The sequence below is a fragment of the Cyprinodon variegatus genome, unplaced genomic scaffold (genome assembly GCF_000732505.1).
Source record: "Cyprinodon variegatus isolate N-32 unplaced genomic scaffold, C_variegatus-1.0 Scaffold290, whole genome shotgun sequence".
NCBI classification, from domain to species: Eukaryota; Metazoa; Chordata; class Actinopteri; order Cyprinodontiformes; family Cyprinodontidae; genus Cyprinodon; species Cyprinodon variegatus.
The window spans coordinates 850,309-866,649 of NW_015150743.1; the positions used below are offsets into that span (position 1 = coordinate 850,309).

The 16,341-nt window shown below is 38.3% G+C and overlaps 1 protein-coding gene across 2 annotated transcripts in view; it reads left to right on the forward strand.

Annotated features, from left to right (window-relative positions):
- slc39a11 (solute carrier family 39 member 11) overlaps positions 1-16,341 on the forward strand; it is a 230,199-nt gene that overhangs the window by 123,325 nt on the left and 90,533 nt on the right. Inside the window, exon 5 of one of the 2 annotated variants that reach the window (XM_015383625.1) lies at positions 5,808-5,949. In XM_015383625.1, coding sequence (XP_015239111.1) covers positions 5,808-5,949 — 142 coding nt within the window. The remainder of the gene's footprint in view (positions 1-5,807; positions 5,950-16,341) is intronic. The other variant, XM_015383626.1, reaches the window with a different exon arrangement.

Consider the following 16,341-nt stretch of genomic DNA (forward strand, 5'->3'; position numbering starts at 1 on the left):
TATATATATATATTTATTTATTTAATCAGATATTATTTCGGCTGTTATATGTTGTTTATGAACACATGCCCTACTAGCGGTGTGTTAGAACAATAAATGAAAGAGGGATTCAAGCTCAAGTCATGATCAAATAGGTAATTCTGCACATACATAAAAATAAATCCACCACAACTTCTGTTCAAAATATAAAAGTTTATTAACAAATCTCATTCAGCTCCAAGTCAAACATATTTTAGTTTAAAACTCTTAACTAAAAGTAGTGAAACTCAACCAAACTAAATTACTATGTACAAAGAAGAAGGGAAAACAAGGGCTGAAAACCCAAGTTTATCTAGAAGAATTTGGGATATGATCAAATTAGCTTTTCACTAATTTAGAGAAATTGGAATGTTTTCAGACCAATTCACAATGCAAATGAGGTGAATAAAACATTATTTAGCCAATCAATGTTTTATTAAATGATTTGCCTAATCAGGAACCAATAACCTTTAGTTAAATGATTCTTTACCCTCTTTGAAATAGCTAGCAGCGAGTAGACTTTTTGTCATACTTGGTAATCGAAATGTAATGAGCATCTGAGGGACACATGAACACTAATGGTAAATCAGTGTTTAAACCCTTAGTGAAATAAAGCTTGACCAAGCTTTAACAAAAGCTGAAAACATATTCCTGTAGCATAGCATAGCGTGCAGTCCATCTTGTTAGCTTTGTCTTTACTCATCAGTAAACACATGAAATTATCAAAAACATCAAAAGACATATTGTTTGTTCTGTCCCTAATTGTGCCAGATCTGCAAACCGTTATTTCCATGTCCATTTTGGAAGGCTTGAATTTCATCCTGCAGAGGCTCAGAGAGGCTCACAGGCTAATAGCAACCAGGGGTTTTCTTGTCCAGGTGGCTCACCCCAAAGGGATTCTTCAGAGTATGTTCTGAAACTCAAGAGAAATGTGTTGCAAAAAGTCTGTGTTGCAGCAGTTTGGTTCTGAAAGGTCCATGATGACTTATCCTTGATAATTGTGGAGATCTGGGTCTTTTTGGGCCTGAATCTCCATTTTGGTGAAGACCCTTCCGAAGTTCACCCCAGGCAGCTTCATGGGAAAGAGAGTGTCTTAAGGCTGATGTATTCTCAGCCTCTGCTGCACCTCTCCCAAATTGTAGGTGACCGCACACCATGCCACAGACAGGAGGCCTCTGATTGGTCAAATCTACATTTGTTGTACTCTATGCATATTTCCTGTTCGGTACCCTTCTGGCTTGTTTAGTTTATTTGACCACCATTGTGGAAAACGACTAGTGAAGTTGGACCAGGTAGAAGAGTGAGGTGCACCTGAACACTGGATCCCCGCTCTTTTTTTCACCCTTTCGTTGTCGCACAAACTTGCTCCCACTTCCTCACTGCCTCGGCTGTATCTAGACCCACAGCTAGGTTGTGAATGTCCTCTTGCCTTGTGGCGTGGAATAACATACAGCAGACCATGCTTCAATATTGAGCATAAATCAAAAAAGCTCACTGTGACACTCTGCTGCAGGGAGTATAACCAGCCCTTTACAGCTGCTTATGAACCAAATTTGTATCCTCTTCTCTGGTCATCATGTCAAGATGAAATATGGACACTGGTTTTCAATGTCCAAAAACCATGATCATGGCATATGGCACAGCACTGACTATACAGATATTCAATGGATATAGCCAGAAATAGTAAATGTTTGATTGATTGACTTGATTGATCTCACAGTGTGAAAAATTTCCTTTTTCTTTTTTGATTGATTGATAATTTGTGGTTTTCTGACCACAGTATCGCAAAACCAATTTGGTATGATCCCAAATGGAGGATGTGTAATAGATGAAGAATTTACAGCGGCTGGAATTTACAGGGATGGCTATGATTAGTATTTGACTTTCCAGGAACAAAAAGCTTACCAACCAAGAAAATGTGGTGGGTCATAATAGAGAAGCATGATCTGACTGAGGTGACAGCAGTTTAAATATTATTCCTGATAATAATTGCAGTTTTTGGCTCTTAGTCTTTTGAGAAACAAAACTATGTTGCATTCAGTGCAGCATTACCATGGTTAGATGGTTAGAAAAACTGAATCTGTATCTTTTGGTTGGTAATAAATTGGCCAAAGTCATTGACTTTGGATGTGTAATGTTTTCATTCATTTTTCATGCATGCATTTATCTCTCCTCACCAGGGTGAAAACAAACATTTAGTTTTATAAGTGCAGAGTGATGCAAAGCCACAGAGGAATGTCAGAAGCAGACACCAGATGATAACAGCTCCTTTTAGAAATGGAGTTTACGTTTTTTGATGGCAAACAGTAGATATATCAAGTTGAATACCAGAGAGGAAATGTGATTCCTGGTTGGAGTCTTTACCAAACATTTTATACTATTGTGAATTACTTGAATCTGATCAACTGTAAACTATTTCCAATGTCCAACTTTTTATTAGTTTCCAGAAAGACTAAAGTCAGATTTTTTAACTTTTCACTCATGTGATGGATTGCTCTAAGATCAATCACTCACTTCAAACAGTAAAACTCAGACTTAAATCTTAGATCGGGATTGTCTTTTTTTTTTTTTTTTAGCTCTGCTTGTGTAAATAACTATTTTCAGTTTTATTTAAGTTTTAAGCCTAAGAAGAAAAATAAATAAGAAAGGCTGTGCTGATCTAAACTTGTCTTAATCAGACAGAGAATAGTGCTGAGTCATAAATTATCCCTTGCCAGTCTTTGCGATCACAGGCATTTCGTTTTCCGTTGGAAATAGGGATTCAGCCCTTTTCTGTCATCTCTCTGATGCTTCTGTATTATAATTTTATCTAACCATCAATCTGCTGAGCGACAAGCAGGTGGATTCTAGACACAGGTCAGAAAAAATCACTGAAACTTTGCCAAGTGCTGTTAAACTGTTCAACACATTCCAAACAGTTTTTCCAAACATAGTTTTATTTTCAAGGCTTACATTCATTTTTATGTCAACATTTCTAGCCCCCTAATAATTGACATTTTTATTGAGCCACAGCACAAACCACTGCTGTCCAATCATGTGTTTTGATTCTGTAATGTTCACAGTTTGTAATCAGGCAGTTAACTGTAAAGTGAAGGTGGCCCAAAGAGTTTGAGTCATTAAACCACCTTTTCTTGAGGAAGCATCCTGCAAAAACGAAATAATTTCTTTTTAATTTGAGAAAAATAATTGTAGATGCTAATGCAGGATGTATACAAAGTTATCACAGCATTTCCAAGAGTCTAGAAGTGGAGTGAGCAGAGTGCCATATGGTACAGAACAAGTCTGGCAGAGGAAAGAAAGAAAGATTTCTAAGACTGTGAAAGAAAACTAGTGAGAGATGTCTGAAGACCCCAGATCAACTTCTAAAACATCAGTTAATGATATACCCAAGTCAGGGATTGTTGTTTAAATGTAAACAGTGCAAACTATTGACTACACAGATAGTTGTTCAAAAACAATTAATCACAGGTGTAATAAGCAAAAGAGGCTAAAGATGATTGCACACCGCAGTTTTCTGATTGGATAGTAAATGTTCTTGAAAACTTCCCTGCATGTCATGGACTGTGTTAGTTCATTTGACTTTCTGATAAAATCCCCAAAGTCGTATCGAGAAGAGCTGCAGATGACAAGTGATATTTGCACAACCTTCAAAAAGATGTTTTAACTCATCTTGTTTTTTACAGCTGTACAGCCAGATCTGATTGCTGATTCATCTCTCAGTGTTTTTCTAACTGAAGCTGAATGCTTTGAACCAAAGATTAGCTGGATGGGTTCATTGAGATCAGCTAAACTTTCTCAGACAGACAGTGTGAAGTTTAAAACATTCAGCAGCAGCACTCGCTTTGGTTTAGCTTACAGACACCTTAATGATGGTTCACTGAAATTCTCCTGTTATACAGATTACTGTTGTTGGAAAGAATATATATGAGAGAAACAGGCAGATGCTGGTGCTCTGCTTAAAACCAGCTTAAAGCTAATGTGAGAGGTGAAGCTGAACAAGAATATTGGTTTTAGTAAACAGACATGCAAGGTATGATGGTCTGAGAAATGAGGACCAAATAGTTTCCTACAGAGTAAGAGGCAGACAGAGATTGTGGCTGTGGGTGGGTGTACTGCAGGAGGGGAGCTGATACGGCCAAGGTGCAACTGCTTGATTGAAGTGCAGTCTGGAGAGATGTAAGTGGTGCCAACCCTGTGCACAATAACTCATTCATTAAAAATTAATTTGCATGTTCAAGCACCCAAGACCAGACCTAAAACAACTTAAGAAAAATGTGTTGTCAGGGAGGTGAGAGCACAGCCAGAACATCCAGATGAGTTTAATGATAAACACTCCTATGTTTCTTCTTCTGGAGAATCCAAAATAACTTTATCTTAACTAATCGGGTTCCATCGATATTAACTGTTGTAGGCTGGTCAATAAGGTAAGCAGCTGCCAACCACCATCACTGCAACCAAAGAGATCTAAAAATTAGTAGAAATGTTTTAAAATTAGTTAATTCCAGCAGGTAAATGCAATGATCTGCCAATTTAATTAGGGGTTTTGCCCTTAAAAATAAGATGATTCACTTGAAATACATTTTAAATTAAATAAATTAAAATAAAATGAATGTTTTATTGTATTTTATTTTTTCATTTTAAACATGAATCTTTTTATTCAGTTGACAACTTGTTTTATTTCCCTGCTTAAATCAAAGGGGAAACATAATTATTTCAAGAGAAATTGACTTTGATTTGATTTTTAAATAAATAATGTTTAGGGCTGCTCAGTGGAGCAGTTGGTAGCTCTCCTGCCTTGCAGCAAGAAGCAGGGTTCAATTCCCGGCCCGCCTCTTTCTGCATGGAGTTTGCATGTTCTCCCTGAGCATGCATGGGTTCTCACCTAGTTCTCCGGCTTCCTCCCATAGTCCAACAAAAACAATACTTAGGTTAACTGGATTCTCAAAATTTTTTTTTTACTTTTGTTTTTTGCTTAAATGCTCTGAATTCCCATTATAAATAACTTGTTATTATGATACTTGTGTCTGGTAGATCTTAAATAGAAGGTAGCATTACTTAAAGTTCATATAACTTAGCAATTATGGGTTTCTCTCGGTGACTATAAGTCATTCTCAAATATGCCCTGTAAAATTTTTTGTTGATAAATTTCTTTAGGACAACAAAATTTCGGGAAGAAGGCCAATAAAGTAAAAACGTTTTTTAGTCTGTGAAATCACGGGTTCTGCAGGTGTTTGAGGAATGCACTGCAACCATACATCCATGCCCTCACAAAAGCTCATTTCCTATGAACTATGGCAACAGCTTGCTTATGGGAAAAGTAAAATAAGATAATTTCAATTTCTTACATAGAATACAGATGTGTAGAATACAGATGTCTAATGTCACAGATGGTACGGATCGTGCAGTGATAGAGTTTCATAGAACATACATTATGACACCTATTTGTAGTATAATTGTCTCATAAATTCACTGCCTTGAAATGAAGCAAACTCCCTAAATGAAAGCTACCAAATGTTTGACATCAAAGTTGAATTCTAGTCTATTTTACAACATAAAATATTCACCACCCATCTTAGTGGGTCATCAGTGATACTGTATACTGACAGTTTTTACATTGAAGATGTTTTATTTAACATTAGCATTATGCTGCTTCTTTCAGTTTTCACAGAGGGGTTAAAGTGTTAGTTTTTTCTATTGGAAGCAGAAAAAAAACGTATTTTTCAAAATGATGAATGTAAATTCTGTTTGACCTGATCTGTGTGTTTCGGGTCTTCTTTCGCCATCACCAGGGCGTCGGCGCCGACCCCCACACCGCCTTGGCCCTGCCCAGTGATTCCAAGCTGACCAAGGAAAAAGCAGAGGATCCGTGGTTCCAGCTGCCAGACTCAGAGGAGATGAGCATCAGGATAGGTAGAGCTGGACCTTTCTCAGGCAAGCCCCCGCCCCTTCATATACCAACATCAGCTGTTTTATGCTCTGCTTCAGATGTCCAAATGTGTTCTATGAAAAATTAAGTGTTCACGCCTGAAGCTATTGGGGTCACACTTTTTTTTACAGCTGTGATGGAAAATTAATAATTCTGCTTTGATGGGAACCAAAACAGAAAAAGGCTAAAAAAGTGTGACTCCACTAGCTGAGAGCCCTTAGCTGACCTTCTATGATGGCTACTCACCAGATCTTTCTATGGTGCCTTTCTCGTTTCTCTGTTTTCACTTTCCTCTCCTGGAAACTGGACAGGTTGCTGACACAGGACACCTACAGCTCCTATTGATACAGTTTATAAATTGCCCTTTAGCATAGCATTAGAGTTGAGCCTAAAAAGGAAATTAAAGTAGAAACACTTTCATTTTTTTGGTAGCAAATACACAACATTTAAGTTCAGACTCTGAGAACGAATACGAGTCTGATGTTATGGATCAGAGATCTAAATTGCAAAGGAAAGGGTGCGATCAATGCAGGCTGAGCTCTGCTGAAAGTTTGAAGGTTGTGGACCTGTGTTTTAATAACCTTTATTGTAAAGTACCTGCATATAGGAATAAAACAGTTTTCTTTTAGTTAGTTATGAACAGTATGTCTCCTTTAAATGTGTTTCACTCTGGAAGATCTCCTGGGAAATCATCTTCTGTTGATAACAATAATCACCTGATAAATCATTTCATGCATGCGACTCATCTCACTGTCACTAAAAACGCTGATGGCTTTATCAGCTCAAATCCTTTCACTGTCTGAGACAAACAAGGGCTCTGGTTTCCTGGTCTTCACCTAAAGGGGAAAACGTGCGGAAAGATTAAAGAAATGATGAGATTTTTTTAATCATTAAATATGAAAATACACCAATTTTTGACTGAAGACTTTAAGTCATCAAAAGGAGAAAGCTTTAGGAATAAAACCAAAGAAATCGTTAATAATAATAATAATAATGATGATAATAATTATAATAATAATTACAAAGGCTTTCTGATGATATATTGGAAAGTGTTCCTCTTAAATATGCAAAGAGGACATTGAGTAGTAATAAGAGTAATAAAAAAAAAACAAGCCTCACAAGGAAACCCACTGGTAACTAGGGATGTGGGAAAAAATTGATTTGGTGATATAACGTGATTTTCGGCTACCAGATATAATATCGATCATTCAGTTCCTAATATCAATTTTAAAAAGACAACATTTTTTTTTACCTAAAACAATGATGGAAAATGGGCGTACTCTGCAGACAGCGCTGTGGAGTCCTTTTGCTGTGCGGCCGGCGCCATATCTGCAGTTGTAGACGTGGACTGACTCTAACCCAAAACAACATGGATACCAAAATAAGTAAATTATCAGTATCTTCTGATAAATATATACAGCACTTGCTTTTTTATGTATACATTTGATTTTGATAGCTGGGAAAAATATTGCAATATATAGTGATAATGCAATATCTTGATATTACTGTTTTGTGACTCAAATATCGTGACACGTATTGTATTGCACCAACTTGCCAATACTTAATACTCACCCCTACTGGTAACATGCTAAATGGTATGTGTGGTTTTACCTTGAACAGATCGTCAACATGCTTAGTCATTTAGTTTCTGTGCTCCTGACTAAAGGTGCGTTCACACTGAATGCATTCTGGGTGTAAAAGCATCTGATTTTAAATACAAGGTCTATGGGGGAGGCCGTCAAACAGCGTAAAGAGGTCCTGTGGCATGTCCGACCATCGGAAGCGGCGCATCCCAGCACCCTGCCTTCTCAGCGTTTGATGCTGGAGTTCAGAAACCTGAACTTTGGCAGCTTGATATAGATTGTCAGCCAATCAGAAAAGCTAATCCAGGAGTCTTTTGGGAGACAGAGACTACCGATATGCAGAAGATCTGCTGCTCCAAACAACTGCTGCATATTTTTCAAAATGTTCTTAGTGTGAGGGATTGTATTTGAGTCAATGAGTCGATGCAATCAACTGGTTTCTTTAGATAGAAAACTTTGTATCAATTTCACTGTATGATCTAGTTGAACTGTAAAGTGCTTTGAGATGACATGTGTTGTGAATGTGGTGCTATATAAATAAACTGAATTGAATTGAAATAGAATTTTTAAAGGATCATACTCCTGATTACTAATTTAACTACAAAGAATTATTTTTGAAGTGGACTTTATTGCTTAAAAACGAGTTTAAACATTGTTTTCAACTAATCAAATTAGATAAATCCAAGCCGCTCTCTAGAGTCCAAAATTCACAGTTGAAGCACTTTTGAGGGCAAAAACACTTTCAGTGTGAAAGCACCATAAAGGTGAAAAACTTTTATTCTGTGAGTCTTTGGTCCCCTTAAAGATCTCCTTCATAACCTGAAGCACAGTAACAGTAATAGACCCAGGCCGTTTCTCAGTATGTGTACTTGTGCGTTCTCATGTGCTCATGTACTTGTGAAACGTCATCACCCTCAGCCCTAGTACTGTTCCAAGTCACAAGAAGAGCAGACCAAGAACCGACCATGGATGTTGTTCTTGACTCTCCCTATTTACCCAGCATGCATCAGAGCAGACTTGTCCATTTCTGAGTTTGACAGCTGTCCCAGCATGCACTGCGGCAGCAACAGCTTTCAATGGAGCGCTCACAGAGCTCAGAGTATTGAGTGAAACGTTCTCTTTTCTGTTGCTGTTGTTCAATAAAAGTACGTTTTAAGATAAATTGAGGCGAGAACATTATACTTTTAAGCGTCACTATATGGCCCATTTACCAATTTAATGTGTAATTCAAAGAAACATTTCTGAAGTTGAGAAAACAGCTGTAACCAGCAGAATTGTGAGGGTAATGGCAGCCAGGGCTAACCCTATCCCGTCTGCAGCTGCCCCGTGAAAATGTTCATTTGATTTGTGTTTATCTGACTGTGTTAATTATTAGTCCCCAACTAAATGAAAAAAGTCCAAATTTATTATTTTCTAGAGACTGTTAATAACAGGTGAAACGTACAGGCCGAGCATGTAGTGATGTCATGGGTACGCTTCTGTCCCAGTTGCCCCATTTATGCTGCGTGCTCCCGTTCTCCCCAAGTCAATACTTTCCTGCATGCTTCTCAAGAACATAATTGGCAAGGACTTGAGCCTGTACTCGCGTTCTTGTGAATTGAGAAACGGCCCTAAATATTTTCACCAAATTGTTTTTAAACCAATCTTTATTCATAATGGTGTTCTTAGATATAAATCTGAATTAGTTCACTGCGCTGGCTGAGATGCAGCCAAATTACTATTAAATATTGGATTCTTTGGTTTATGCATTCATAGTGCTCGCCTTTTTCTCTCTCTGGGGTATCAGAAAAATCAATATCTATTTAAAATAATTCTGCACCAGTCCTCTGCTGTTCTTTAATTTTCAGTATTTTATTCAGCATTTGGACAGAAGTGACCCCTTTCCCCGCTTTTCTTGTGATGAGGCTGTTATGATGGAGATGTGGTCATACTTACCAGCTGCCAGAGATGAACAATCTCTGCATCAGTAGCAGCATAATTATTTAGTCATCTCCTCTCTTCAAAATATCCCCTCAGGCTCAGATGTTTTAGAGCTAAATCTGTCACACTGAAGTTCTGGAAGAACCAGATAGCTAAAAAAATTTAGCTTCAGCATTACCTCAGTAAAATTTGACACTTTTTGCTAAGTGATGGCAGTTGCTTGCTTCCCTATAGGACTTTCTAAAAAAAAGAGGATATCAACTGAAATCACTGCAGTTCCTCTGTGAAACAATTTGTCAGCTAACTCTATTTATAGTGACTTTATCTGGACTTTTCCCAGCTTTACATATGCTGTTAAGTCTTGTAAGGCAAGACAATCATACATTAGATGAGGGATTTTCCTGATAAATACAGCTGTTGTGCAAAAATCCAAAGAATGTATCCTGGGAACACAAAGACTGAAGCTGCAGTGTTTGCAAAACGGGATTTCATCCTTGAAAGAACTACTGGCCATGAGTCCACCTTATTCTCTCCCTCATTAAAATGTAAAAACTTTCCTCTTTTTTTTTTGTCAGCCTTCACGCATGACCTTAAAGAAAATCTGACTGTTAACCAATGAATATTTAAAGGTGCAATGCATCTGTAGAAGAGTTAACTGCCCGCCATGTAAATGATAAGTCTTCTTTTAACCACAGTTGTGTTCATAGGCTCCATAAGTCTGTTCATAACACATGGTTTCGGGTCATAGTTTTGTGTCGTGAGCGTGGGTATGACTGCGCTCTCTCGTTCACCTGCTACTCTGTCTCCACCGCCATTGATGCATTAGTGAGAAAACACAGGCAACTGTTTTTTGAAGGTAGGTCACAAAACACCAGCAATATTAGGGGAGGGGCCCGCCTTGCGGTTAGGGCATAGAGCCTGAAATCCTGAGGTTCTGAGTTTGAGACCCGCTCCCACATACTGCCACTTAGGGTCTCTGAGCAAGACCCTTAACCCCACACTGCTCCCTGGGTGCCCCAATGGGGTGGGTCCAATGCAGAGGAAATTCTCTCCAATGTGAGATCAGTTAAATTAAATTAAACCTTCACTGATTTCACACCCAAGTAAAATAACAAAACCTTTGTCTAATGAAAAAAAGACCAAATTGGAGTTTGATGCTCAATTGAATAAGAGGAAAGTAATGAATGATGATAGCTTTCTTATCTTTCTTACGAGAGTCTGCTGCGGCAATAGTAACTTGCACTTTGCAGCTTTATTTTAGTGTTTATTAGCTTTATCTCTTCTGGGAACATTTTTCTTAACTTTCATCTCTAAGCATAGTTATAAGGTTAAATAATATCACATGAGAATACCTGACTTAGCACCTCTGCTTTAATCCGTCTCAAAAGAAGTTAATCAAGTTGGGTTTAAGATTTTGTCCAGGCCAGTCGGCTATTTCCGCACTGATTCGCCTCATCCATGCTTTATGCAGTGGAAGGCAGTCCTGCTGCAACAGGGAGTGGCCTTCCCCCAAACGGTTCTGACAAAGTTGAGAACTTAACAGTATATCTCGACTCTTTGATGGATTAAGATTTATTTCCCCTGCAACCAGGAAGCAAAGCTAAGTTGCGGAAGGAGATCCATAAAACCATAGTCCCCTCTGCACCAAACATTGAATTTCATACAAATCCTGTGGGTGAGAGGGTTCTACTGGCGAATGCTGAGCTTAGACTCCTCCAATAGACTAGAGAAAGTTTTTATGTTAGCTCCAGAGAACAACAGACAATAAAAAAAACAAAAAATTAAATATTTAGTCTGAATACGACCAAAATATAGCATAAATGACGTGAAAACATGAATCCTGCATTTTTTTTCAAATGTTAAGGCTTTCATGATCACATTGTACCGATCCTCTGATATTATCCTCCAGCAGGATAATTTGCCGCATCAAAAAGTTTAAATCATCTCAACTTTTGTTGATGACCTCATTAACTTGCTCAACTCTAAAGGCCTCCATGGGCATGAGATCTCAATCCCAGCGATCTCTTCAAGCCCCTGTCACACCTTGACGATTTAGCCGGTGTATGCCTGACCTCCCAGAATCTCCTAAAATCCTGGCATACACTGAAATGTCTATGTATTTTTTCAATTTTGTGCGTATACAGAGAGTATTCATAACGAGTTCAAAACTTATGTCCAACAACATCTTAACGCATGCATAATGCACGCCAGCGTAATCCCCATGAAATGTCACAAGCCAGTGTACTGAAGGGGGCAGTAATGCGCCAAGAGGCATTCAGCCTGCATTAAAATGTATCTTTGATCACGATATAAACCTAGCTGCTGTTTATTGTCTGCCAAAAAAAAAAGAATACATAAATAGATAAAAAGGAAAAAAGAAAGGTTTGCAGTCGCAGCGTCATGTCTGCTAGGAAGTTTGTTGGCCGTAGTCATGAACGTGGCGAGAATCCATCACACTCACCCTCTCGTTCACCCTATGATGGGGATGAAGTCTGGAGGAGAACTGATGGTTTCCTCCTGTGAACCCCTTTCATACCAAAACGCTGCCAATACGCCATTATACAGTAGCTGTAAGTTAGAAACATGTTCAGCGGTCTGGAACACGTCAAATACGTTGATATACGTTGGAGATAAGTTCTTGATAAGTTACGCATAAGTTATGCACAAGATACTCATAGGTTTTGCATAAGCTAGACGCCACGACTAAGAGTAACTTACACTTAACGTATGTCAACGATCAAATAACTTACTTGTAACTTATGCCCCACGTATGGCATACATTGGGAAAAGTTGAGCATGCTCAAAATTCCTCAACATACTTGCCGTATGTAGACGTTTGCCAGCGTGTTTCTGTGTAGTTCAGCGTGCTCATAACTTAGACAAAATGTACACATAACTTGTCCAATGCATGCCGGCTTTTTTTCCAGATTTTTCATACTTCAGGCTAAATCGTCATGGTGTGACCAGGACTTCGGGATACAGTAAAACTAAAGATCTGCAAGATGGAGACAGTCTTAAATATTGCATTTGTTGAATCAATGCCTCAAAGAAAGGCGTACCTATTAAAGTGTATGTGAAATTCTTTAAGTTGAATAAGAATAAAAACTAAAAAAGATGGACTCAAAGGACCTCATCAACAAGTTCATAAAGATGTTCCAGACAATGAAAAGCCAAGCATTGATTAATTGACCTTCAGCTCATTTAAGGGCCTTTTGTCTTCAGGCAACTCCACACCTTTAAACTTCAGATGCTGTTTAAAGTTGTCCTTTTTTCAAATAGACTTAATAGGCTTGAAGTCAAACAAGATATTTTTTCCTGATTGGACAGAGAGCACAAACCTAACACCTTATCTGACTGCATGTCTGTAAAACTCAGTCTGTCAATTGGCATGTCTCCTGCAGTACCCCATCAATGCTTAATTAACAACGGACGAAAAGTGAAAAGGGAGAAATATCACCTCTGGCAGAGATTGATTTTTGTAAAAGATTTTCTACTGCTAACCACAGTCATCCTCAGTGAGGTAAAAGGAGGAGTTGATTTCACTTGGAGATACTCTTCAAAAAAATCATTTCTGAGCAAAGCCTGAAGACTTTAATCAGAATGGAACACAAATATTACTGGTTTTTCTAATTATATCCGTTCATTTCCTCTTTGATTTACAGGTTTGACTAATAAGAGAAAGGTGTCTCATTTAATTAACCTACACAGACGTGGAGTGCTTACCGGCAACCTAAAAATGCCTAATTATTCCTAATGGCTGCAAATTAGAGTTATTTTTGTGACCAGAGTAGAACATCACAGGCATTTTTATGATGCTTGTTCCCTTTTTAGTTCAGCTTTGAGGAAAAGTATGTTTAGAAGAGATTTGGGAATGATGATGCTCTTTTTATTTTTTTTTTTTAAACCCAAGGGAGTTTCTAATGCTTCTCATGTACAGTTTAAGGAGTAGTTGCTGATTGTTAATTTCACAGAACAATTTATTTGCTGTGATGTTATTTTAAATGATCCATCGCAGAAACGAAATAAAAAAACTTTTTTTTTTTTAGTGCTAAAGAACTTTAAAGTGACAGTTTTGACCTAGGAACATAAGTAGTTATCACCTCACAGCTTTGGGCTAAGTTATTCTACATTGTTTGCTGTGGACTTGCTGGCTTGGTAGGATTTTGTTTGTACAGCTACACTGTTGTCATCCCTGTTTATTATCTAAGTCAGGGTTTTTCAACCCTGGTCCTCAAGGCACACTGCCCTGCATGTTTTAGATGTTTTCCAGCTTTCACACACTTCATATCAGATTATCAAGCTTTGTTGAGCTGCAATCATCTGAATCAGGTGTGCTGAAGCCCAGAAAAATCCAAAACATGTGTCTTGAGGACCAGGGTTGAAAACACTGATCTAAGTAAACAATAAGGCATTTTCTCCTCCACCATCTGCTTCTTATTCCAAGCGGGAAATGTTTTTTAACAAATCATTGTTTCTTCTTAAAGCCACAATCATCTATTTTAGTTCACATTCAAGATGTCGCAATTGTTCCAACAACATCCCTCAAAGCATTTAAAGAGTTATCTGGACTCATTATTACGTCCATCTTGGATTCACCCAAAAACTGTGAATCCCTTAATTGTCCCACAATGGAGGAATTCACTCTCTGTATGTAACCCATCCCCTTGGGGAGCAATGGTCTGCCATTGTGTGGGGAGCAATCAGGGGTTAAGGGCCTTTCTCTGGAACCCAGAGTGCAGACCGTGGGGATTGAACAGGGTACTTGCAACCTTTGCAGGGTTAAAGCACACTGCTCTAACTCACCAGACTTGCACCCCCCCATTTAAAAACTACCATTAGACGAGTGTTTATGGAGATGATGTGAGGTCAGGGGTGCAAAGAGTGAATAGTAAGTGTCAGAGAACACAACCTTGTGGTGCTCCTTTGTAATAACAATAGTTTTCTGTGTTTTCAAACAGAAAAAAAAAAGCTAAATATTTTTGCTGTAGTAATTTCTTATTCGGATTACACACCAGCTAATTAGAATCTTTTGATTTAGTTTTTTAGTTATTTTTAAATTAGGAATGCTCCCTTTATAGATGCATGCTTTTTTTCCCAAGTAATATTACTCTTTTATGATATTTATACGTTTTTATGGTTGTTTTTATTCTTGCACCTTAATACGTGAGACTGGAATCCCTAAATTCATGGATTTCCTTACATTTGTCGAGATGCTGCAAACTTCAGATCAGTTTGAAATTCAGTGCTTCCCTGTTGTTCCAGACATTTTATAACTTTTCTATGCATAATGTTTTATTGTAAATGTGCGTTTGACTGGGTTATATTTTATTGCTACATTTTATTTATTTTTTTATGGACTATAACAAAGCTTCTGTGCGAAATGACGTTTTTAAACAGAAATTTGAGCAGACTGGGAAGGTGAAATAGTGCTTTATCTAATTACATCAGCTTGTTGCTGAAGATGAATCTTTAATGACAGGCCCAGCTGCAGATTTCCCTCCTTTGGCCCATTGTTGGTACTAATACCGTCTTGGGGAACATTGTCTGTATTACAGCATTGATTTTGTTGGGAAAACAAACAAAACACAAAAAAACAAAGTTCCTAAGCCTTCCTAACATGTTGTTGTTCAAAACAAACTCAGACTAGAAAAGTTTTCACCAAACAGTTTATATCTACCAAAATAAACCCCTTACTTGGCTTTGTTTGCTATAATAATGAATCCAGGAATACTGAACCATGTGTTTGTAAAGTTGAGCAGGTGTGCTTCAAGATGGCCGCCTGCAAACCTGATGCAGGTCATTCTGTCTGTCTGAAGAAACGAGCACAATACCAACAAACTAGTGTGATCAGCTAATACTCTTAGTCGTTTTGCTCCATTTATATGGGACCAGGTCATGGGGGTAGCAGTCTGAGCAGCGATAACTAGACTTCCCTGTCCCTAAACAGCATCTTCCATTAGTTCCAGGGCCACCAGAGAGCCATATAGTCCCTGCTGAGTGCCCTGGGCCATCCTCCAGTAGGTTCTTTAGCTTGACAGCGTCCTTTACTGCCTTTGCTGAACATGTTTGGGGTTTAGCACCATGATAGACACCATAAAACCGACAACATCAGGCTTTATCCCAGAGTCTCTCCTGGAATCTGAGAAAAGTTTACCTGAATGTGGGAGTTCCCGAACTTTGGGTCTGCCAGGCATTCCCAGTAGAGCCCGACTACTCAGGGTCTACTGGGGGCCTGGAAAGTCCGTCCAGCTTACTTTTCTTCCAGTGAATTGAACTCACCCCCAGGTGGGGATCGGTGGAGAGCTCTGCCCCTCTCTTCAAGCGAGCGTCAAAGACATTCTGCTAAAGACAGGAAGAAACGACTCAAAATCCATCAATGAACTGTTGATCAGGGTGTCCCGGTGCCATTTGCACAGATAAACACCATTATGCAGCAACTGAATTCTTCTGTTTTTGTATGGAAATTAGTGCTCTCACCCTATATACAGTAGGAGAAACTTTTGACTCCTGTTTTAACCAAATGGCCTCCCAGCACATGGCTCTGATCGGTCAGTTAAAAGAAAATATCTTATTACTGAGATTTGGACCCTCATGCTGCACTGTTACTCATTAAAGTGTGTTACCACTTTTCCTCATGTGGAGAAATGTAATAAACCGAATGGTGTGAATTAACTCAACCAAAAATATTCTGAAACCAGTAGAAGTAATAGTCCCTGCCTCATAAACCATGTAAAATTGGATAATGTGGCAGGAAGTCAGCTGGATGGATACGCATATTCATGATGGAGGAAATTACTACATGGTCTATTAATAACACATCTTAATTTGATTAGAAGCCCTCTGAAATAAGCTCATAGCCCAATTTCATTAGATTCAAAATAAAGCAACCAAAGG